Source organism: Coregonus clupeaformis, chromosome 20, assembly GCF_020615455.1.
Source record: "Coregonus clupeaformis isolate EN_2021a chromosome 20, ASM2061545v1, whole genome shotgun sequence".
NCBI lineage: Eukaryota > Metazoa > Chordata > Actinopteri > Salmoniformes > Salmonidae > Coregonus > Coregonus clupeaformis.
The window spans coordinates 43,745,766-43,762,461 of record NC_059211.1 but is presented as its reverse complement, the minus strand read 5'-3'; the positions used below and the strand labels follow the sequence as shown (position 1 = coordinate 43,762,461).

Sequence of the window (16,696 nt, the reverse complement as noted above, 5' to 3'; positions counted from 1 at the left end):
TGTGTGTGGACCAAGAAAAGGCTCTCCTCACTATCTATTGTTCCTACAGTGAGGAATTACAATCTTCAGAGAATGTTTTAATTATCTTCACTGCAGATAATCGTTGTCTGGAGCTCAAAAAGCAGTAGTAAGAAATCAGGGGGCCAAATGAACGGCTCTTTCATAGATGTGATTCGGTTTCAGACGTTAACCAAAAAGAGCCGTTCGTTCTACTTCTCCGTAGCTGACGTGCACACCTGCAGGCTAGGCCAAGTGAACTGACTTCCTTTCCCTTATGAACTCTTAAACAACTTCGGCGCCAAAGTTTGCAACACTGAAATTTCCAGCAGGAAAAGGTAGGCTTGTTTTGCATTAACGGTAAGGTCCAACATTATCTTCAAACATTGCTTTAATTGACATATGAATAACTTAAACACAAGTTGACTAACGATAACGTGGGCTATTCTTCATTCAACATGCCATGCAATGACTGTCATATTGTTGTGTAGCTAACCAGCTGGGTAGCTAGTTTACCGGTAAATACAGAGGGCTAGTTATAGTTTTCACAATTTTGCTCTGAATTTAAATGGAATATCTTAATTGAAACTGTTACACTTGTACTTTGAACCATTTTGGTTAGCCTTACAATTAGCCATTCTACTAGCTACTTTTCTTTGCACGCGCCGACCAGTAACGTTGTCAGCCAGTACACCAGCAGCGAGTGGATGCGCGTCATTCATTTATTGATATTAAAACGTGTTAAGCTTGACATATTTTCTAAATTAATTTTACTGGACATGCCATGATGTGTAGTTTTTTTCCTTGATGAAAATAATGCCCACCTCTGGCCACCTTTTACCTCTATTTGATCATGCCACGTAAGATCATCAGTTCTCTAAATAAAGACCTTTCTATTAATCTGAATACTTGTAGGCGTGTGGTGATGTCTGGTTTCATATAGTCTCCAATTATAGGATAACATAGCAATAAAACGATTAGCTAGCTAAATAATACACATTTACAGGTCTAACGTTACTCAACATTTAATTTTCACTTGCTGTACAGTCCACGCAATGAGCCTTGATTCGCTGTACGGTGAATATGGCGAAATCGTGAATATGAAAGGGGATGTCAATGAACTGCAGTAACCTCGCTGGATGCAGCACAGCCTCGCGAATTATGGGGAGATGGGCTCACCAGAGGTCATGTGATAGTGCGGTGGGTCTGCGATCTTGCTCTACATCTGGTCTCTTTTATTAATGGGCATCTTCATTTTCCTGTGAGTCATTGTTCATCCCTCAAAGTAGGTTGGATATATCAAGCTGTCGCCTTGCAAGGTTCTACGTCACATGTAGGCTATGTGATAATGCAAAACAACCATCTCTCTAGTTCCCATGACTTTCAAATTCTCACCGAACAGGGTTGCCCAGTTGGGAAGCTCTTTCTCAGCCTTGGTATCATTAGCTACTTGATCAACACTCACCCTCTATGCATTTGCATTTTTGAAAATGCAGTCACTACCAGATTAACCACATCCACTGAGCTTCAAGTCTGGGTTCAATAGTTGCAACAGAAGCTGAGGTAGTTTTACTTTCCTTATCTTGGTCATCCAGTTTGAAAGGAAATTTGGGAACTTACCTGTTTTCCTCTGCATTGTGACCCTAAACTGCCCTAAAGAGACCATGCAGGAGGGGGATTCCCACTATCTAGTCATCAGACACCTGTTAAACTATTAAGCCAATTGATTGGTTGGAGGAAATGTTTATCTCAAATTAATTGTACAATCCTGAGTCTGTTTCAGCCCAAAGGCAGCCCTGTTTGTTTGGAACAGAACAAGTATAACTGCATTGATTCGTTTTGTACTTCATATTGTTGCCACTGGGGACAGAACGAACAAATCGGAATCACCTTTATTGGCCAAGAACATTTACACAAAGTTACTCCGAATTTTACTTGGTGATATGGTGCTGTTAACAATAAACAACATTTAGAGACAGAATACAGAGGAATTTACAGAAGTTTACATACATATACAAGATACGGTGTGCATAGAACTGTAGTGAGATTTCTATCGCATTTTCAACTCTACCGATAGTTTTGTCAAACTGTTGCGTTAAATAGCAAATGTGCATACTCTGGTCTTGGCACGCGCGCTCTAGCCAACAGCTCACAGATACAGTGCGGATAGACTAGTCTACATGAGTTTTATAAGCAAGAATATTTGTGACCTTCCGTCTTATGTTCCAAAAATTTCAAATGGTGATTTTACATTGGATAAAAGTACAGACTCAGAGCTTCAAAATGGCATATCATACACTGCAGTTGGAGGAAACATGGGTAAGTAATGCTGCTTTAAATGTTGATCAACTTTATATAAAGATGGCGCCGATAGACATGGCCGCCTTGTTTCTCGCTTCTAAGCAACTTTGCAGTATGTATATATATTTTTTTGTTATTTCTCACATTATAAGCCCAGAACATTCTTAGCATTATTACATACAGCCGGAAATAACTTTTGGATATCAGAGAGGCAGTAACTCACCAGCATTTCGACAAGGAATACAACTTTCCTGAATTGGATCCTTTGTTCGTACCCAACTCTACCGATTGAACTTATCCCAGAGGCTGCTCCAAAACGCTGCCGGCGGAGAAGAGGTATTTGGAGTGGACTTTTAGTCAGACTCAGGAGGCTTGCACACCATCCACCACTTCCAAGTATATTACTCGCTAATGTTCAGTCCTTGGGCAATAAGGTAGACGAGCTCAGAGCGTGGATCTCCTTCCAGAGAGACATACTCTGTTTCACGGAATCATGGCTCTCTCCGGATATACTGTCCCTGTCGATAGAGCCAGCTGGGTTCTCGGCACATCGTGCGGATAGGAATAAAGAATTATCCGGGAAGAAGAAAGGCAGAGGTGTATGTTTCATGATTAACTACTCACAGTTTGACTGTGGTAACGTACAGGATCTCAAGTCCTTTTGTTCACCCGACCTAGAATACCTCACTATCAAATTCCGATCACATTACATCCCTAGAGAATCTTCTTCGGTTATCGTCACAGGCGTGTATATTTCCCCTCAAGCCGATACCACTACGGCTCTTAAGGAACTACACTGGACATTGTGTAAACTGGAAACCGCATATACTAAGGCCACATTTATTGTAGCTGGGGACTTTAATAAAGCAAATCTAAGGAAAATGCTACCAATGTTTTATCAACACATCGCCTGCAGTACTCGCGCTTCAAAAACTCTTGACCATTGTTAATCTTCCTTCCGGGATGGCTACAACGCCCTCCCTTCGTCAAATTAGATCACGGCTCCATTTTGCTCCTCCCTTCCCATAGGCAGAAACTCAAACAGGAAGTACCCGTGCTAAGGTCTATTCAACGCTGGTTTGACCAATCGGAATCCATGCTTCAAGACTGTTTTGATCACGCGGACTGGGACGTGTTCCGGGTTGCCTCTGAGAATAACATTGACGTATACATTGACACAGTGACTGAGTTCATCAGGAAATGTATAGGGGATGTTGTTCCCACTGTGACGATTTAAAACCTATCCAAACTAAAAACCGTGGTTAGATGGCAGCATTCGCGCAAACCACCACATTTAACCAAGGCAAGGTGACTGGGAATATGAACGAATACAAGCAGTCCAGTTATGCCCTCCGTATGGCAATCAGACAGGCAAAACGTCAGTACAGAGACAGTCACAATTCAACAGCTCCGACACAAGACTTATGTTGCAGGGACTCCAGACAATCACGGATTGCAAAGGGAAAACCAGCCACGTTACGGACACCGACATCATGCTCCCGGACAAGCTAAACAACTTCTTCGCCCGCTTTGAGGATAACACAGTGCCGCCGACACAGGCCGCTCCCGAGGACTGTGAGCTCTCGTTCTCCGTTGCCGACATGAGTAAAACAATTTAAACGTGTTAACCCTCACAAGGCTGCCGGCCCAGACGGCATCCCTAGTCGCGTCCTCAGAGCATGCGCAGACCAGCTGGCTGGAGTGTTTACGGACCTATTCAATCTCTCTCTATCCCGGTCTGCTGTCCCCACTTGCTTCAAGATGTCCACCATTGTTCCTGTACCCAAGAAAGCGAAGGTAACTGAACAAAATGACTATCGTAGCACTCACTTCTGTCATCATGAAGTGCTTTGAGAGACTTGTTAAAGATCATATCACATGGGCCTCCCGAGTGGCGCAGTGGTCTAAGGCTGTGCCAGTAGAGATCCTGGTTCGAGTCCAGGCTCTGTCACAGCCGGCCGTGACCGGGAGACTCATCGGGCGGCGCACAATTTGCCCAGCGTCGTCCAGGTTAGGGGAGGATTTGGCCGGCAGGGGTATTCTTTAGCCCATCGTGCAATAGCGAATCCTGTGGTGGGCCAGGTGCACGCTGACACGGTCGCCAGGTGTACGTCTTTCCTCCGACACGGGTTAAGTGGGAATTGTGTCAAGAAGCAGTGCGGCTGGGTTGTGTTTCGGAGGACGCACGGCTCTCGACCTTCGCCTCTCCAGAGTCCGTATGCGAGTTGCAGCGATGGGACAAGACTGTAACTACCAATTGGATACCACGAAATTGGGGAGGAAAAAGGGGTAAAATAACATAAATAAATAATCATATCACCTCACCTTACCCAATACCCTAGACCCACTGCAATTCTCATACCGCCCCAACAGATCCACGGATGATGCAATCGCCATCGCACTGCACACTGCCCTTTCCCATCTGGACAAGAGCAATACCTATGTAAGAATGCTGTTCATTGACTACAGCTCAGCCTTCAACACCATGGGACCCTCCAAGCTCATCCTTAAGCTCAGGGCCCTGGGTCTGAACCCCGCCCTGTGGTCCTGGACTTCCTGACGGGCTGCCCCCAGGTGGTGGTAGGCAATAACACAGGGGCCCCACAACGGTGCATGCTCAGCCCCCTCCTGTACTCCCTGTTCACTCATGACTGCGTGGGGCCCCTGTGTTGTGGGGCCCCTGTAATAATCAAGTTGGCAGACAACACAACAGTGGGAAAGTGGTGCCAGGAAATTAACGTCAACAAAACGAAGGAGCTGATTGTGGACTTAAGGAGGCAGCAGAGCGAGCACGCCCCAATCCACATCTACGGGGCCGCAGTGAAGGTGAAAAGCTTCAAGTTCCTCGGCGTACACATCACTGATAATCTGAAATGGTCCACCCACACAGACGGTGTAGTGAAGAAGGCACAACAGCGCCTCTTCAACCTCAGGAGGCTGAAGAAATTTGCCATGGCCCCAAAAACCCTCACAAAGTTTTACAGATGCACTATTGAGAGCATCCTGTCAGGCTCTATCACCGTCTGGTACGACAACTGCACCGTCCGCAACCTCAGGGCTCTCCAGAGGGTGGTGTGGTCAGCCCAACGCATCACCGGGAACACATTGCCTGCCCTTCAGGACATCTACAGCACCCGGTGTCACAGGAAGGCCAAGAACATCATCAAGGACCTCATCCACCCAAACCACGGCCTGTTCACTCCGCTATCATCCAGAAGGTGAGGTCAGTACAGGTGCATCAACGCTGGGACCGAGAGACTGAAAAACAGATTCTATCTCAAGGCCTTCAGATTGTTAAATAGCCATCACCCGTCGGCCTCCACCCAGTGCCCTGCCCTGAACTGTCACTGTCACTAGCCGGCTACCACCCGGTTACTACACCTTAGAGGCTGCTACCCTACGTACATAGACCTGGAACACTGGTCACTTTAATAATGTTTACATACGGTTTTACCCATTTCATATGTGTATATACTGTATTCTAGTCAAGGCCATCCTATTCAACTATTGCTGTCCACAATGTCTATACATACCATCATATAAAGTGCATTTGGAAAGTATTCAGACCCCTTGACTTTTTTAACATTTTGTTACGTAACAGCCTTATTCTAAAATTGATTAAATCGTTTTTTCCCTCATCAATCTACACACAATACCCCATAATGACAAAGCAAAAACAGGTTTTTAATCAGTTTTACAAATGTATAAAAAATTGAAATATGACATTAAAATAAGTATTCAGACCCTTTACTCAGTACTTTGTTGAAGCATCTTTGGCAGCGATTACAGCCTCGAATCTTGAAAAAAAATTAAGAACCATATATCTTTGTGTAATTACAGAAAGATTTGGCCAAAAATGTCATTCAGTTCATAATAAGAGCTTGCGATGCAGTATGCTGATGATGAGTTATCTTTTTTTGTATTTTTTTTAAAATGAGCGTTTATACATGCAAAGCAAAATGAAAATTAGATTAGCAAAATTGTTAAGCCAAAATAACCCATGGATCTGCAGAGCAGAATGGGAGAAACTTCCCAAATACAGGTGTGCCAAGATTGAAGCGTCATACCCAAGAAGACTCGAGGCTGTAATCGCTGCCAAAGGTGCTTCAACAAAGTACTGAGTAAAGGGTCTGAAAATGTAATATTTCAGTTTTTATTGGTAATACATTTGCAAAAATGTCTAAACCTGTTTTTGCTTTGTCATTATGGGGGATTGTGTGTAGATTGATGGGGGGGGCTATTTCATCCATTTTAGAATAAGGCTGTAACGTAACAATGTGGAAAAAGTCAAGGGGTCTGAATACTTTCCGAATGCACTGTATATAATAACTACGAATAAATGAATGGGACTGATAGAAGACAATATGATCCAATAGTTCTGGATGTTTATTTGATGTAGCCTACAGTATATAGGTCAGCAGGATACAGATGTCCGCCTGACAATGTTGGCAAGGTTATCTCTGGAAAGTCATTAAAGCACAGCTGCTATATACAGTAGCTATAACAAACTGGCCTGAGGAACACCTCTTCCTTGTCCTGTAGTAACCTCAACCGGCATATCTGCGTTGTGTGTTTGTGTATGTTGCGGAAGTGTGTAAGGGGGATGGGTTGGGTGGGGGCCTCACAGCATCATCCAAGAGAAGAGAAGGGGGGGAGTGTATTCCACCCATCCCCACCCTCTTGCATTCATTTGGCTGACATGACCATATATGGGGGACGAGTCTTGTGGTGTGAGCCGTTTCAGCCAATGAGAAGGGCTGTAGTGTTGGCATCCTAGTGGGGGAAGTGTATAAGGATGTCTGCAGGAAAGGGTGGGGTTTCGGAGGAGGGACAAACCAGTAGTTTGAAAATGAATGTTGTGTTACACAGAGTAGACTGAGGCCAGCATATTTTGGGTCTAGCCGCTGACTGAATAGAGCGTGCTTAAGCAGACCGTAGCAGTCCAGAGAACCGGCAACCAGAACTGAAACAAGGAATCTAAAGAGTTTGCTTCCAAGGATGCACTGTAAGTCCTTATGCATTGATTTAGAATTAGATATACATTCAGACGTTGTGATGAGGGAGTATCCCTTTCACTTGTGTAGGCTAGATCTGAAAGTCAACCAGCAACAGTTTACATTGATTGTTACTTATGATACATCTTTATAACCCTAATCTTCTGGCTTTGGCTTGTGGGAAGGCATTTCTCTAGCATGGTGGCATTTTCTTTAGGATGTGACTGATGGTTTCTGTGTACCTTACGTAAAATACATTTTTAAAATTTAAATTTGAATCCCTCTGTGTGTTCCACGTTTGAATTTGGTTTAGTTCTTACATTGAAGTTATGTTATTGAATTCAGAAAAGCTCATGTACCACAGCTCTAAAGGCTGATATGTGGTACTGGTTCATCCACCTCACTAGCCCATGTCGACAGCAGATATGCGCTGGCTGGGGTGGAGCATCCAGCCCTCTATGTACAGCTGCTCAGACAGGATAGGGCGAGGCAGAGAGAAGTCTCAGTTTTAACTGCATTAGTGGGGCCAGAAACAGCTGCTGGGTGGATGGATGGAAACTTGATTCACCCCAGTGGGTTAGCAGCCTTGGAAACAACTCCAGGCAGAAGGTCCCGTGTAGCTCAGTTGGTAGAGCATGGCGTTTGCAACGCCAGGGTTGTGGGTTCGATTCCCACGGGGGGCCAGTATGAAAATGTATGTACTCACTATCTGTAAGTCGCTCTGGATAAGAGCGTCTGCTAAATGACTAAAATGTAAATGTAAAAAATGGGTGAGATTGCCATCTGGGATAGAGACATGTACAGGGACAGAAAGAGATGAATGTAGCAAGTGATTTCTTTGCATCTAAAATGATCTACAGTTGGGGTATTTAAATGCTGGGTGTGGGGAGAGGGGAACCCCTGCTTGGGTTTGGAGACGCCCAGTTTTGGGCAGGATTTGTTTAGGTTGTAGTTAATGCTGGTTTCTGAAAATGTATTTGATGTTGCTATTAGAGCAGTTTGCAAGAAAAGCCTCTACTTGCAATCTGTTTTTTTAATGGACATCATGTGGCGGTTATGTGTACAGGACATACTGTTTGGGACCTAATCCTCTCTTAATTGTGTGCAACGCAGCGGTCAGTTGCTATCGGGATGAAACTGTGCGCAATGCTAAATCCATCTGAGCCGATTCCCTTAAGGCTCACTGGGTATCTCCCTGGCAGGCCATCGGCAGGGTTGTACAACAGGCATTACAATGAACTGCTCCTCTGGGGACTAGGGGTCGGGCGGTGACCGCATTCCGGGCTTAATCAACAGGAGAGAAGGAACAACAAGGAAGTACCTTGATTGATTTTTTTTACCCCCTGGTCTGACTTGTATTGGTGAGCGTATTGTGAAGGCAAATACACAGCCTTGGTCGAGAGAGAATATTAAGGTACATCGTTTGGACGTGTGAGCCAGCATTTTTCTGAGCTGTAGGCTATAGCACCCACCCCCAATGCAGGCATGTCGGCCCCCTCCCAACCCCCAGGGACAACTCACAATACAACTCCCACACTAGAATACATTACAGCCATGCAGCGTGAACCCTGGCCACAGCTGTCCGAGTGTGTGTGAGCATGGTGAATCTGCAGCTGCTCTGTGGAAGGAGGAAGAGCGTAAAAGGGTAGCTATTGTAGGGGGTTTGTGGTGTAAGCGGTGAGCTCACCGGCTCTGCAGGAATGGGTAATGATGAGGTGAAGTCTGTCAAGGTTAACAGCAGTGCCTCTGAGGGAGGGAGCAGGGAGGTAGAATCTATCGATCTGCTGAGCTACGGCCAATGAATGAACCATAAATCAGCAAATTGGTTTTGAGTGTGAGGGTTTTTCCTCCTACATTTGTAGCCGTTTCAAAATTGTTACGACCAACCACTCAACACTAGGTGATAAAATTGACTGGGTTTTAATGAGGTCTGGCTGCACCCTGGCCCTGGCTCAGGGGAATATTTGTGTTCCTGCTCTGACCCCCATGGTGGCTGTTTTCTTTCCTCCCGCCCCTGCTCAGTTGTCCTCAGCTGGTGAACTATGATAGCCCATTCCACAATAGGCCGAAAGGGCCACTGGTATGTGGTTTCAATGCACCGAGCCAGGCCTAGACAAACAGGAGCCCGGCCGGTGTTGGCTTTCCAACAAGGGGGCCGAGTCTGGTGGAGAGTGGGCTGAAGTTACGTGTTAGTGGGGCAGTCGTGGTTATTGTTTTAGCGCGCTGACGTGTTTCCTGTGCCATGTTGGAACAAACGGATCATCAACAGGGGCCGAACTGTGCTCTGGTTGGGTCTGTGTGTCTTTCACACAGATGGAGCCATTGAATTTCAATAACCAGAGGATGAGATGAACCAGCCAACCCAAATGAGTCCATCTTATGCAACCTCTGCTGTCCCGCCTGTCGTCATGTGTCCACATGGCTTTATATCTCTGAAAGGGGGTTTCATAACACGATTAGGCCTAAATGTTCATTTAGGCTTCCGCTGATTTGGGAAAGGACCACACTGAATAAACATGGTTCATTTGTTTTGGCTGAAAGAAGTTACTTAAACGGACGCCTCATTGTTCAAAAACAGTGATTTATGGGGACAAAAGCACAGTTCAGTCTACAGGAGCTCTTGGATCTATGTACATTTTGAGTCCTGTCGATACATACTGTTGCCATTTTGTCAGGCCTTGTGAAAGACTGCTGTAAAAAGATGTCCATAAAAGCATTTGGTAGTCAAAACAATTTAGCTTCTCTGAGTGATCTTCAAGAAGTGTAATGACTCTGAGACCATGTGTTATGTTTATCCGGAGACCAGAGCATGACCCTGTGACAGCACAGTGGTGGGAGTCTTGTGTGCCGTTTGGCTGTCACATGCTACTGACAGTTCCACTGTGTGGCCAAGAAGCAGGTGCTACTGTAAGGAAGTGCTCTTTGTGTCACATTTGTCACTCTCTCAAACGCAGCCCCAAGATTTGCGTGTGTCATGTTGTGTGAATGAGTCATGCTGTTTCTTACCATGTCCCCTATCTCTATCCCCCCCAGTGATCGTGTGTGAGCCCGCTGCCATGTCCACAGCCGTGGTGATGGACCCACCCAGGGACGACAGCAACTTGCAGTCATCCTGTGGCACCGGGGACAGCATCGCCTCACTGGATGATGTCACTATGGATTCCACAGCCAAGTATGTACCTGGCCTGAAACCATTCTCTGGTCCGATGGCGTGACTCATGTTTAGACTGTTGATCGAAAGGCTCTCGTCACACAGGAATAACGATGACCTGCACCCTGTCACGGTCTTAATAATACTCCCACATTAAAGGGATACTTCGGGATTTTGGCAATGAGGACCTTTATCTACTTCCCCAGAGTCTGTCTTCATACTGAAAGCAGAGACATAAAAATGGTATCCCCAAGTTCGTCTGATACTGGGGAAGTAGATAAAGGGCCTCATTGCCAATAGCTCGAAATACACTACATGACTAAAAGTATGTGGACACCTGTACGTCGAACATCTCATTCCAAAATCATGGGCATTAATATGGAGTTGGTCTTCTGGGAAGGCTTTCCACTAGATTTTTGGAACATTGCTGCAGACTTGCTTCCATTCAGCCACGAGCATTAGTGAGGTTGGGCACTGATGTTGGGCGATTAGGCCTGGCTCACAGTTGGCTCAAATAGCCGAATCCACTAATTGGAAGGGGTGTCCACATACTTTTGTATTTATAGTGTATCCCTTTAAATGACAGCTCACAGAGATATTTGACCTACTTATATCACACAAAGATGACAAAAAAACAGTCCTTACACTTTGTCATGTCAGTAATGTAAATAGGTTTAGAGACAATTTGCTGTCAGTTTACAAGATGGATTCTTGGGGACGTTAGCCTCTGACACACTGAAGGGCTTCCTCCATCCATCTTAGACGTGGCAGCAGAGTTCAACAGGACAGGACTGGGAATCTACTTAATATTGTTTATAACATTTTTCCCCTCAGTGAGTCATCAGAGGAGGAGTCAGCTGGCGAGAGGGAAGCGGAGACTGGGGCCAACACTGAGCTCACCAACAATCCCACAGACATCCCTACTGGACGGCCCACACACACACAGACAGGTGAGCTGACACACACACACACACATATTTACATGGCAAACACCACAAGGAGAGCATTTACATGGGACACAAATACATTTAGGAAACAGGGTTACAACAGTTAGAGCGTACACAAACATAGTAGTTCACACTCGAGGTTGGCACTTGGCTACAGAAGTTTTACCAGTGCATTCATTTTGAGGTAGACCAAATTAATTGTCCCCTTTTGAACTTTGAGGAAATGGAGCTAAGGGAAGTGAAGTCCACCCTTGGTGCCAGTACGTGCAAACTTCCCTTTCCTGTCTCCTCTGAATCAAGTCAAGAACATTCAATCTTCAACATTCCACACACACACTCGGTATGACAACCCTATTTATAAGCTGTACACCGGCATGTATAAAACCCCAAATTAGAATAAATAGGTCTATGCCATCCTAAATGAAGGTATTCACACATTTCATTAAAAGCACATTTCAGTTGAGGTTTGTGTCAGTTGGTCAGTAAACTCTATGTTACTGCTAAATCAGTAGGGCATTCTCCTCCACCATCCATCCACCTGAAGTGCAGTCCAATAACCGTAGAATCAGGACCTGGCTTGAGTGGCAGCATGACCGTGGCTATGTGCTTCTGTTGACTATTAAAGAAGTGTTTGGTGATAAACAGTCCTGTCTGAACTCCCAGAAGGTTCTACCCACAGCTCTGTCCTGTTGACAGCACACAGAAACAGAGCGCACTTTGGAAACGGGGTCAGCCTAACACAAGGTCACATGACCCCACGCTTCACTCACTGTTGATCTTTTCATTTTATAGTGCTTTTCAAAGGCTTCATAGTCGACACAGAACATGGGAGAGAGTAGGTCCCCTTATCTAAGTAAAGCTTTCACGCACTTCAAAATATTGACAGGGATTATCTATAGTTCTAGTCTTATCATAGTGACCTTTGCAAAATTGCTGTTAAGACTCAAACGTGATTGCTAATAGTACTAGGTGAGTTAGAGCTTCTGTTTGTCTCTGGCGAATGGCCCCCATTAACCCTTTACACTCCTACCTGTATACAGGTTGAAAATGGCAGATTTAGTCATTGATAAGGGCCTAAATTGGAACGCAGTGGCTGTACAGTAACATGTTATACATGACGTCAGAGCTCAGGGTCTCCGCTTCACAGCTCTGTATGGGTTTTGACTGCCAGACGTTCTGAATTTGAGCACCATGCCCCCATCCCTCCCGATAATTTGGCAACTTTTTCAAATTCTGGGGGGGGGGGGGGGATGCTGTAAATTACAAGGACTTGATGTATTTTGAAAGATGAGACGTTGTGGATTATAATAAATACTGCTTTGATGTCATACAAGCAAGTCCAAATGTGCACTTCACATTTCCATGTCATAAAACTCATGTAATATAGTGCCAACGTTTATGATCACTGTGATGTATACTGAACAAAAATAGAAACGCAACAAGTGGTCCCATGTTTCATGAGCTGAAATAAAAGATCCCAGAAATGTTCCATACGCACAAAAAGCTTATTTCTCTAAAATGTTGTGCACAAATTTGTTTTGATCCCTGTTAGTGAGCATTTCTTCTTTGCCAAGATAATCCATCCACCTGACAGGTGTGGCATATCAAGAAGCTGATTAAACAGCATGATCATTACACAGGTGCACCTTGTGCTGAGGACAATAAAAGGCCACTCTAAAATGTGCAGTTTTGTCACACAACACAATGTCACAGATGTCTCACGTTTTGAGGGAGCGTGCAATTGGCATGCTTAATGCAGGAATGTCCACCAGAACTGTTGCCAGAGAATGGAATGTTCATTTCTCTACCATAAACCGCCTCCAACGTCGTTTTAGAGAATTTGGCATTACGTCCAAAAACCGCAGACCTCGTGTAACCACGCCAGCCCAGGACCTCCACATCCGGCTTCTTCACCTGCGGGATCGTCTGAGACCAGCCACCTGGACAGCTGATGAAACTGAGGGGTATTTCTGTCTGTAATAAAGCCCTTTTGTGGGGAAAAACTCATTCTGATTGACTGGGCCTGGCTCCCCAGTGTGTGGGCATATTGCCTCCCAGGCCCACCCATTGCGCCCCTGCCCACCCACTGCGCCCCTGCCCAGTCATGTGAAACCCATAGATTAGGGCCTAATGAATTTATTTCAATTGACTGATTTCCTTATTTGAACTTTAACTCAGTAAAACCTTGAAATTGTTGCATGTTTTATTTTTGTTCAGTATAGTTACAAGATGAAATGGCGTTATACCCTGGGTAGTCATGAACAGAATGAGCCTACAGTATGTTTGTTGTATTGTGAAGAAACTTTGCCGCTGACCACGCATCTGAATGCGCTCATGACATGTGCCCCAAAATTACGATCTGCGTCTCTGAATTGCCTTTTGAAAGCCTAACACTCTAGTATCGTATTTTATAATTTAGCTAGTCATGTTGGCAATAGAACAAGCTTGTAGACAAAATGGCGACCGGCAAGTTCGGCATGGTGGCAGCACTTTTTTATTTTTTTTATATCACTGAAAATAATTGCATCTGCAATTTCTCAGTCATGCCAACACTTGATTGCATCCAGCACTTCGGATTTGGAAGGAATTCTTTTTACCAAACTTTCATAGCACCTTGGCACAAACCAAAACGATCATCGAAAGCCAGTCTGAAATCTCAAATTAATGGTGGCGATCTTATAATAACTCTATGCCTTCTCTTATCGGGTGATATCCATCAATGCCCTGGACCTCAGTTTATCACAAACACCATCAATGCCCATGCTCCTCTTGCGAACGTTGGATTAAGAGTAACAGCAAAGCTCTGGTATGTTTGGAATGCGCGGAGTGGATTCATCTGAAATGCAACGCCTAGCTTTGGGCATGGGGTCAATGAAAATTACCTTTGCTGTCTGTATGCTGTACCCGCGTAGTGTGTGAGTATTGAAGGTGGAGTGGGACCAGAGGACTTACCTAGGACGGAGAGTGCACAAGAGGAGGGGGGGTCCGCAGCGGCGCGGAGGCCACCAGAGGCGAGAGACTGGGGACATGGTGGTGAGGACGACGGAGCAGCACCTGGGGACGTGTGCTCCATGGTGGCAGAGAGGCCACCGTAGGCAGTGCAGTGGGAGGCGAGTTACAAGTGGATTGGGAATTCAGTGAGGCCTTAGGGAAGAAAGGTTTACATTTTGTGCACTTAAACGTCCAAAGCCTACTACCGAAGATTGAGATACGCCTGTTGTTTCGCAAATCAGAGGTGGGTGTCTTATGTTTTACAGAAACATGGTTGGATTCATCTGTTTGTGACTCAGAAATTGAGATAGGCAATTACTCTGTCAGGAAGAATCGGAACAGTGGGGGGATATGTGCGTTTGTAAGAGCTTAGTGGGTAAGAGCTTTGTGCCAGTAACCGAAAGATCGCTGGTTCTAATCCCCGAGCCGACTAGGTGAAAAATCTGTCTGTGCCCTTAAGCAAGGCACTTAACCCTAATTGCTCCTGTAAGTTGCTCTGGATAAGAGCGTCTGCTAAATGACTAAAATGTAAATGTTATTTAAGATCAGACATTGCTTATAACGTCAGATAGGATTTAAGCGTTGATCTGGAGATTGTCTGGCTGGATATCTGCCTTCCCAAAACCAAGCCGATTTTGTTGGGGGTGTGTTACAGGCCGCCCAATCAGAATGCATTCTATGAAGGTCTCGAAATTGTGTTGTCATCGTTAACCTCTCTCTTGAACAAGGCATCTTTCCAGGGACATGAAACACACTAAAGTTATACCTCTGTATAAGAAGGGGATAAAGTCTGACCCTGGGAATTATAGTATCTATCCTCAGTATAACATCAAAGATCCTGGAGAGAGTTGTACATGAGCAGATGTATGAATATGTCAACAAACAAAGTCTAATGTATGATTGTCAGTCGGGTTTTAGAAAAACATACTCCACAGATTCATGTCTACTTTACTTGACTGACTTCATCAGGAAAGAGATTGATGAGGGAAATCTCTGTGGAATGGTACTGCTTGACCTACAGAAGGCCTTTGATACAGTTACCCACTGTCTCCTAATCTCCAAACTGGAGGCACTGGGGTTAAGCAGTATCCCTCTAGGCTGGGTAAAGTCCTATTTATCAGGTAGGGAGCAAGTAGTAGAAGTTAATGGTTCACTGTCTCAGGCAAAACCAATAAGTTGTGGCGTTCCGCAGGGGAGCGTGCTTGGGCCTCTACTGTTTTTATTGTATATTAACAATATGAAAGATGCTTGTTCTTGCTGTCTTTTTCTTTATGCGGATGACTCTTCACTTCTGGTGTCTCACAAAAGTAAAACTATGTTGGAGAGCATACTTAGCACAGAGCTTACTAACATTAGCAAATGTCTTGGAGATAACAAGCTATCTCTGCACTTATTTTTGGATCCAGACCTAAATTGAGTAGGTCCTCTGAAATCAGAGTGGAGTTAGGGGGTGAGGTGCTGACTACTAAAACCTCTGTTAGCAACCTGCAATTCATCCTTGATGGAAGCTTGGGAGGTGTGAGCATGGCCACTAAAGTGCTAGGGAAGGTTAATGTCAGGACAAAGCTTTTGGCTAGAAAGTCAAAGCTGCTTGATAAGGACTAGCCACTGCCCTCATTCAATGCCATTTTGACTACGCCAGTTCTTCCTGGTTTGGGGGCTTATCTAAGCTTTATGAAGGGGAAGCTCCAGAATAAGCTGATCAGCGTAGTATTGAAGGTGAGTCCACGTACTCACATAGGCAGGAGCTTCTTTCAGGAACTCAACTGGCTGCCTGTTGAGGCTAGGGTGTCCCAGATATTAGACTGGGTTTGGTTTACAGGAGTATTTATGGTTCTGCGCCCAGATATCTAACTGATTACTTTCCCCGTGTTAAGGATGCACACAATCACAGCAGCAGAACAGGTGTTGCTAATGTGTGCTTATACAGGTTCAGGAGTAATGCTGGGAAAGGTACTTTCTTGTGTACTGGAGCCACAGAGTGGAATGAGTTGCATCTGCCCATAAAAATGACGTCCTCACTGGGCAACTTTAAAAATGAAGTTACAAAACTGTTTGATGTCTTCTGTGCCCATATGAATGACCCCTATGATGTAACTGCAATGATGAGATGTTCTTCTTCTTAGTTTTTTGTTTTATTATCTTGCTGTCATACTGTGTTCAACTGTGTTCCATCTTGCCTAGCCATCTTGTTTTTAAGAGGACCACAATGGAAATAAGTCCCAGACTTTATTGTATGTTATCCTCGATGATTTTACTCATGTGCATGTATGGCTTTTTCAAGTTTTTTTGTGTGCTTGTTTTTTTAAATGTTC

The 16,696-nt window shown here is 44.8% G+C and overlaps 1 protein-coding gene across 2 annotated transcripts in view; it reads left to right on the top strand.

Moving 5' to 3' along the window:
• The first annotated feature begins 213 nt into the window (after positions 1-213).
• The window catches only part of acsbg2 (acyl-CoA synthetase bubblegum family member 2), a 38,289-nt gene continuing 21,806 nt past the window's right edge, over positions 214-16,696 (top strand). The window contains exons 1-3 of one of the 2 annotated variants that reach the window (XM_041839420.2): positions 214-335; positions 10,326-10,464; positions 11,278-11,393. In XM_041839420.2, the coding sequence (XP_041695354.2) occupies positions 10,349-10,464; positions 11,278-11,393 (232 nt within the window). In that variant the 5' untranslated portion in view covers positions 214-335; positions 10,326-10,348. Of the gene's footprint in view, positions 336-7,127; positions 7,304-10,325; positions 10,465-11,277; positions 11,394-16,696 lie in introns of those variants that run through there. The other variant, XM_041839419.2, reaches the window with a different exon arrangement.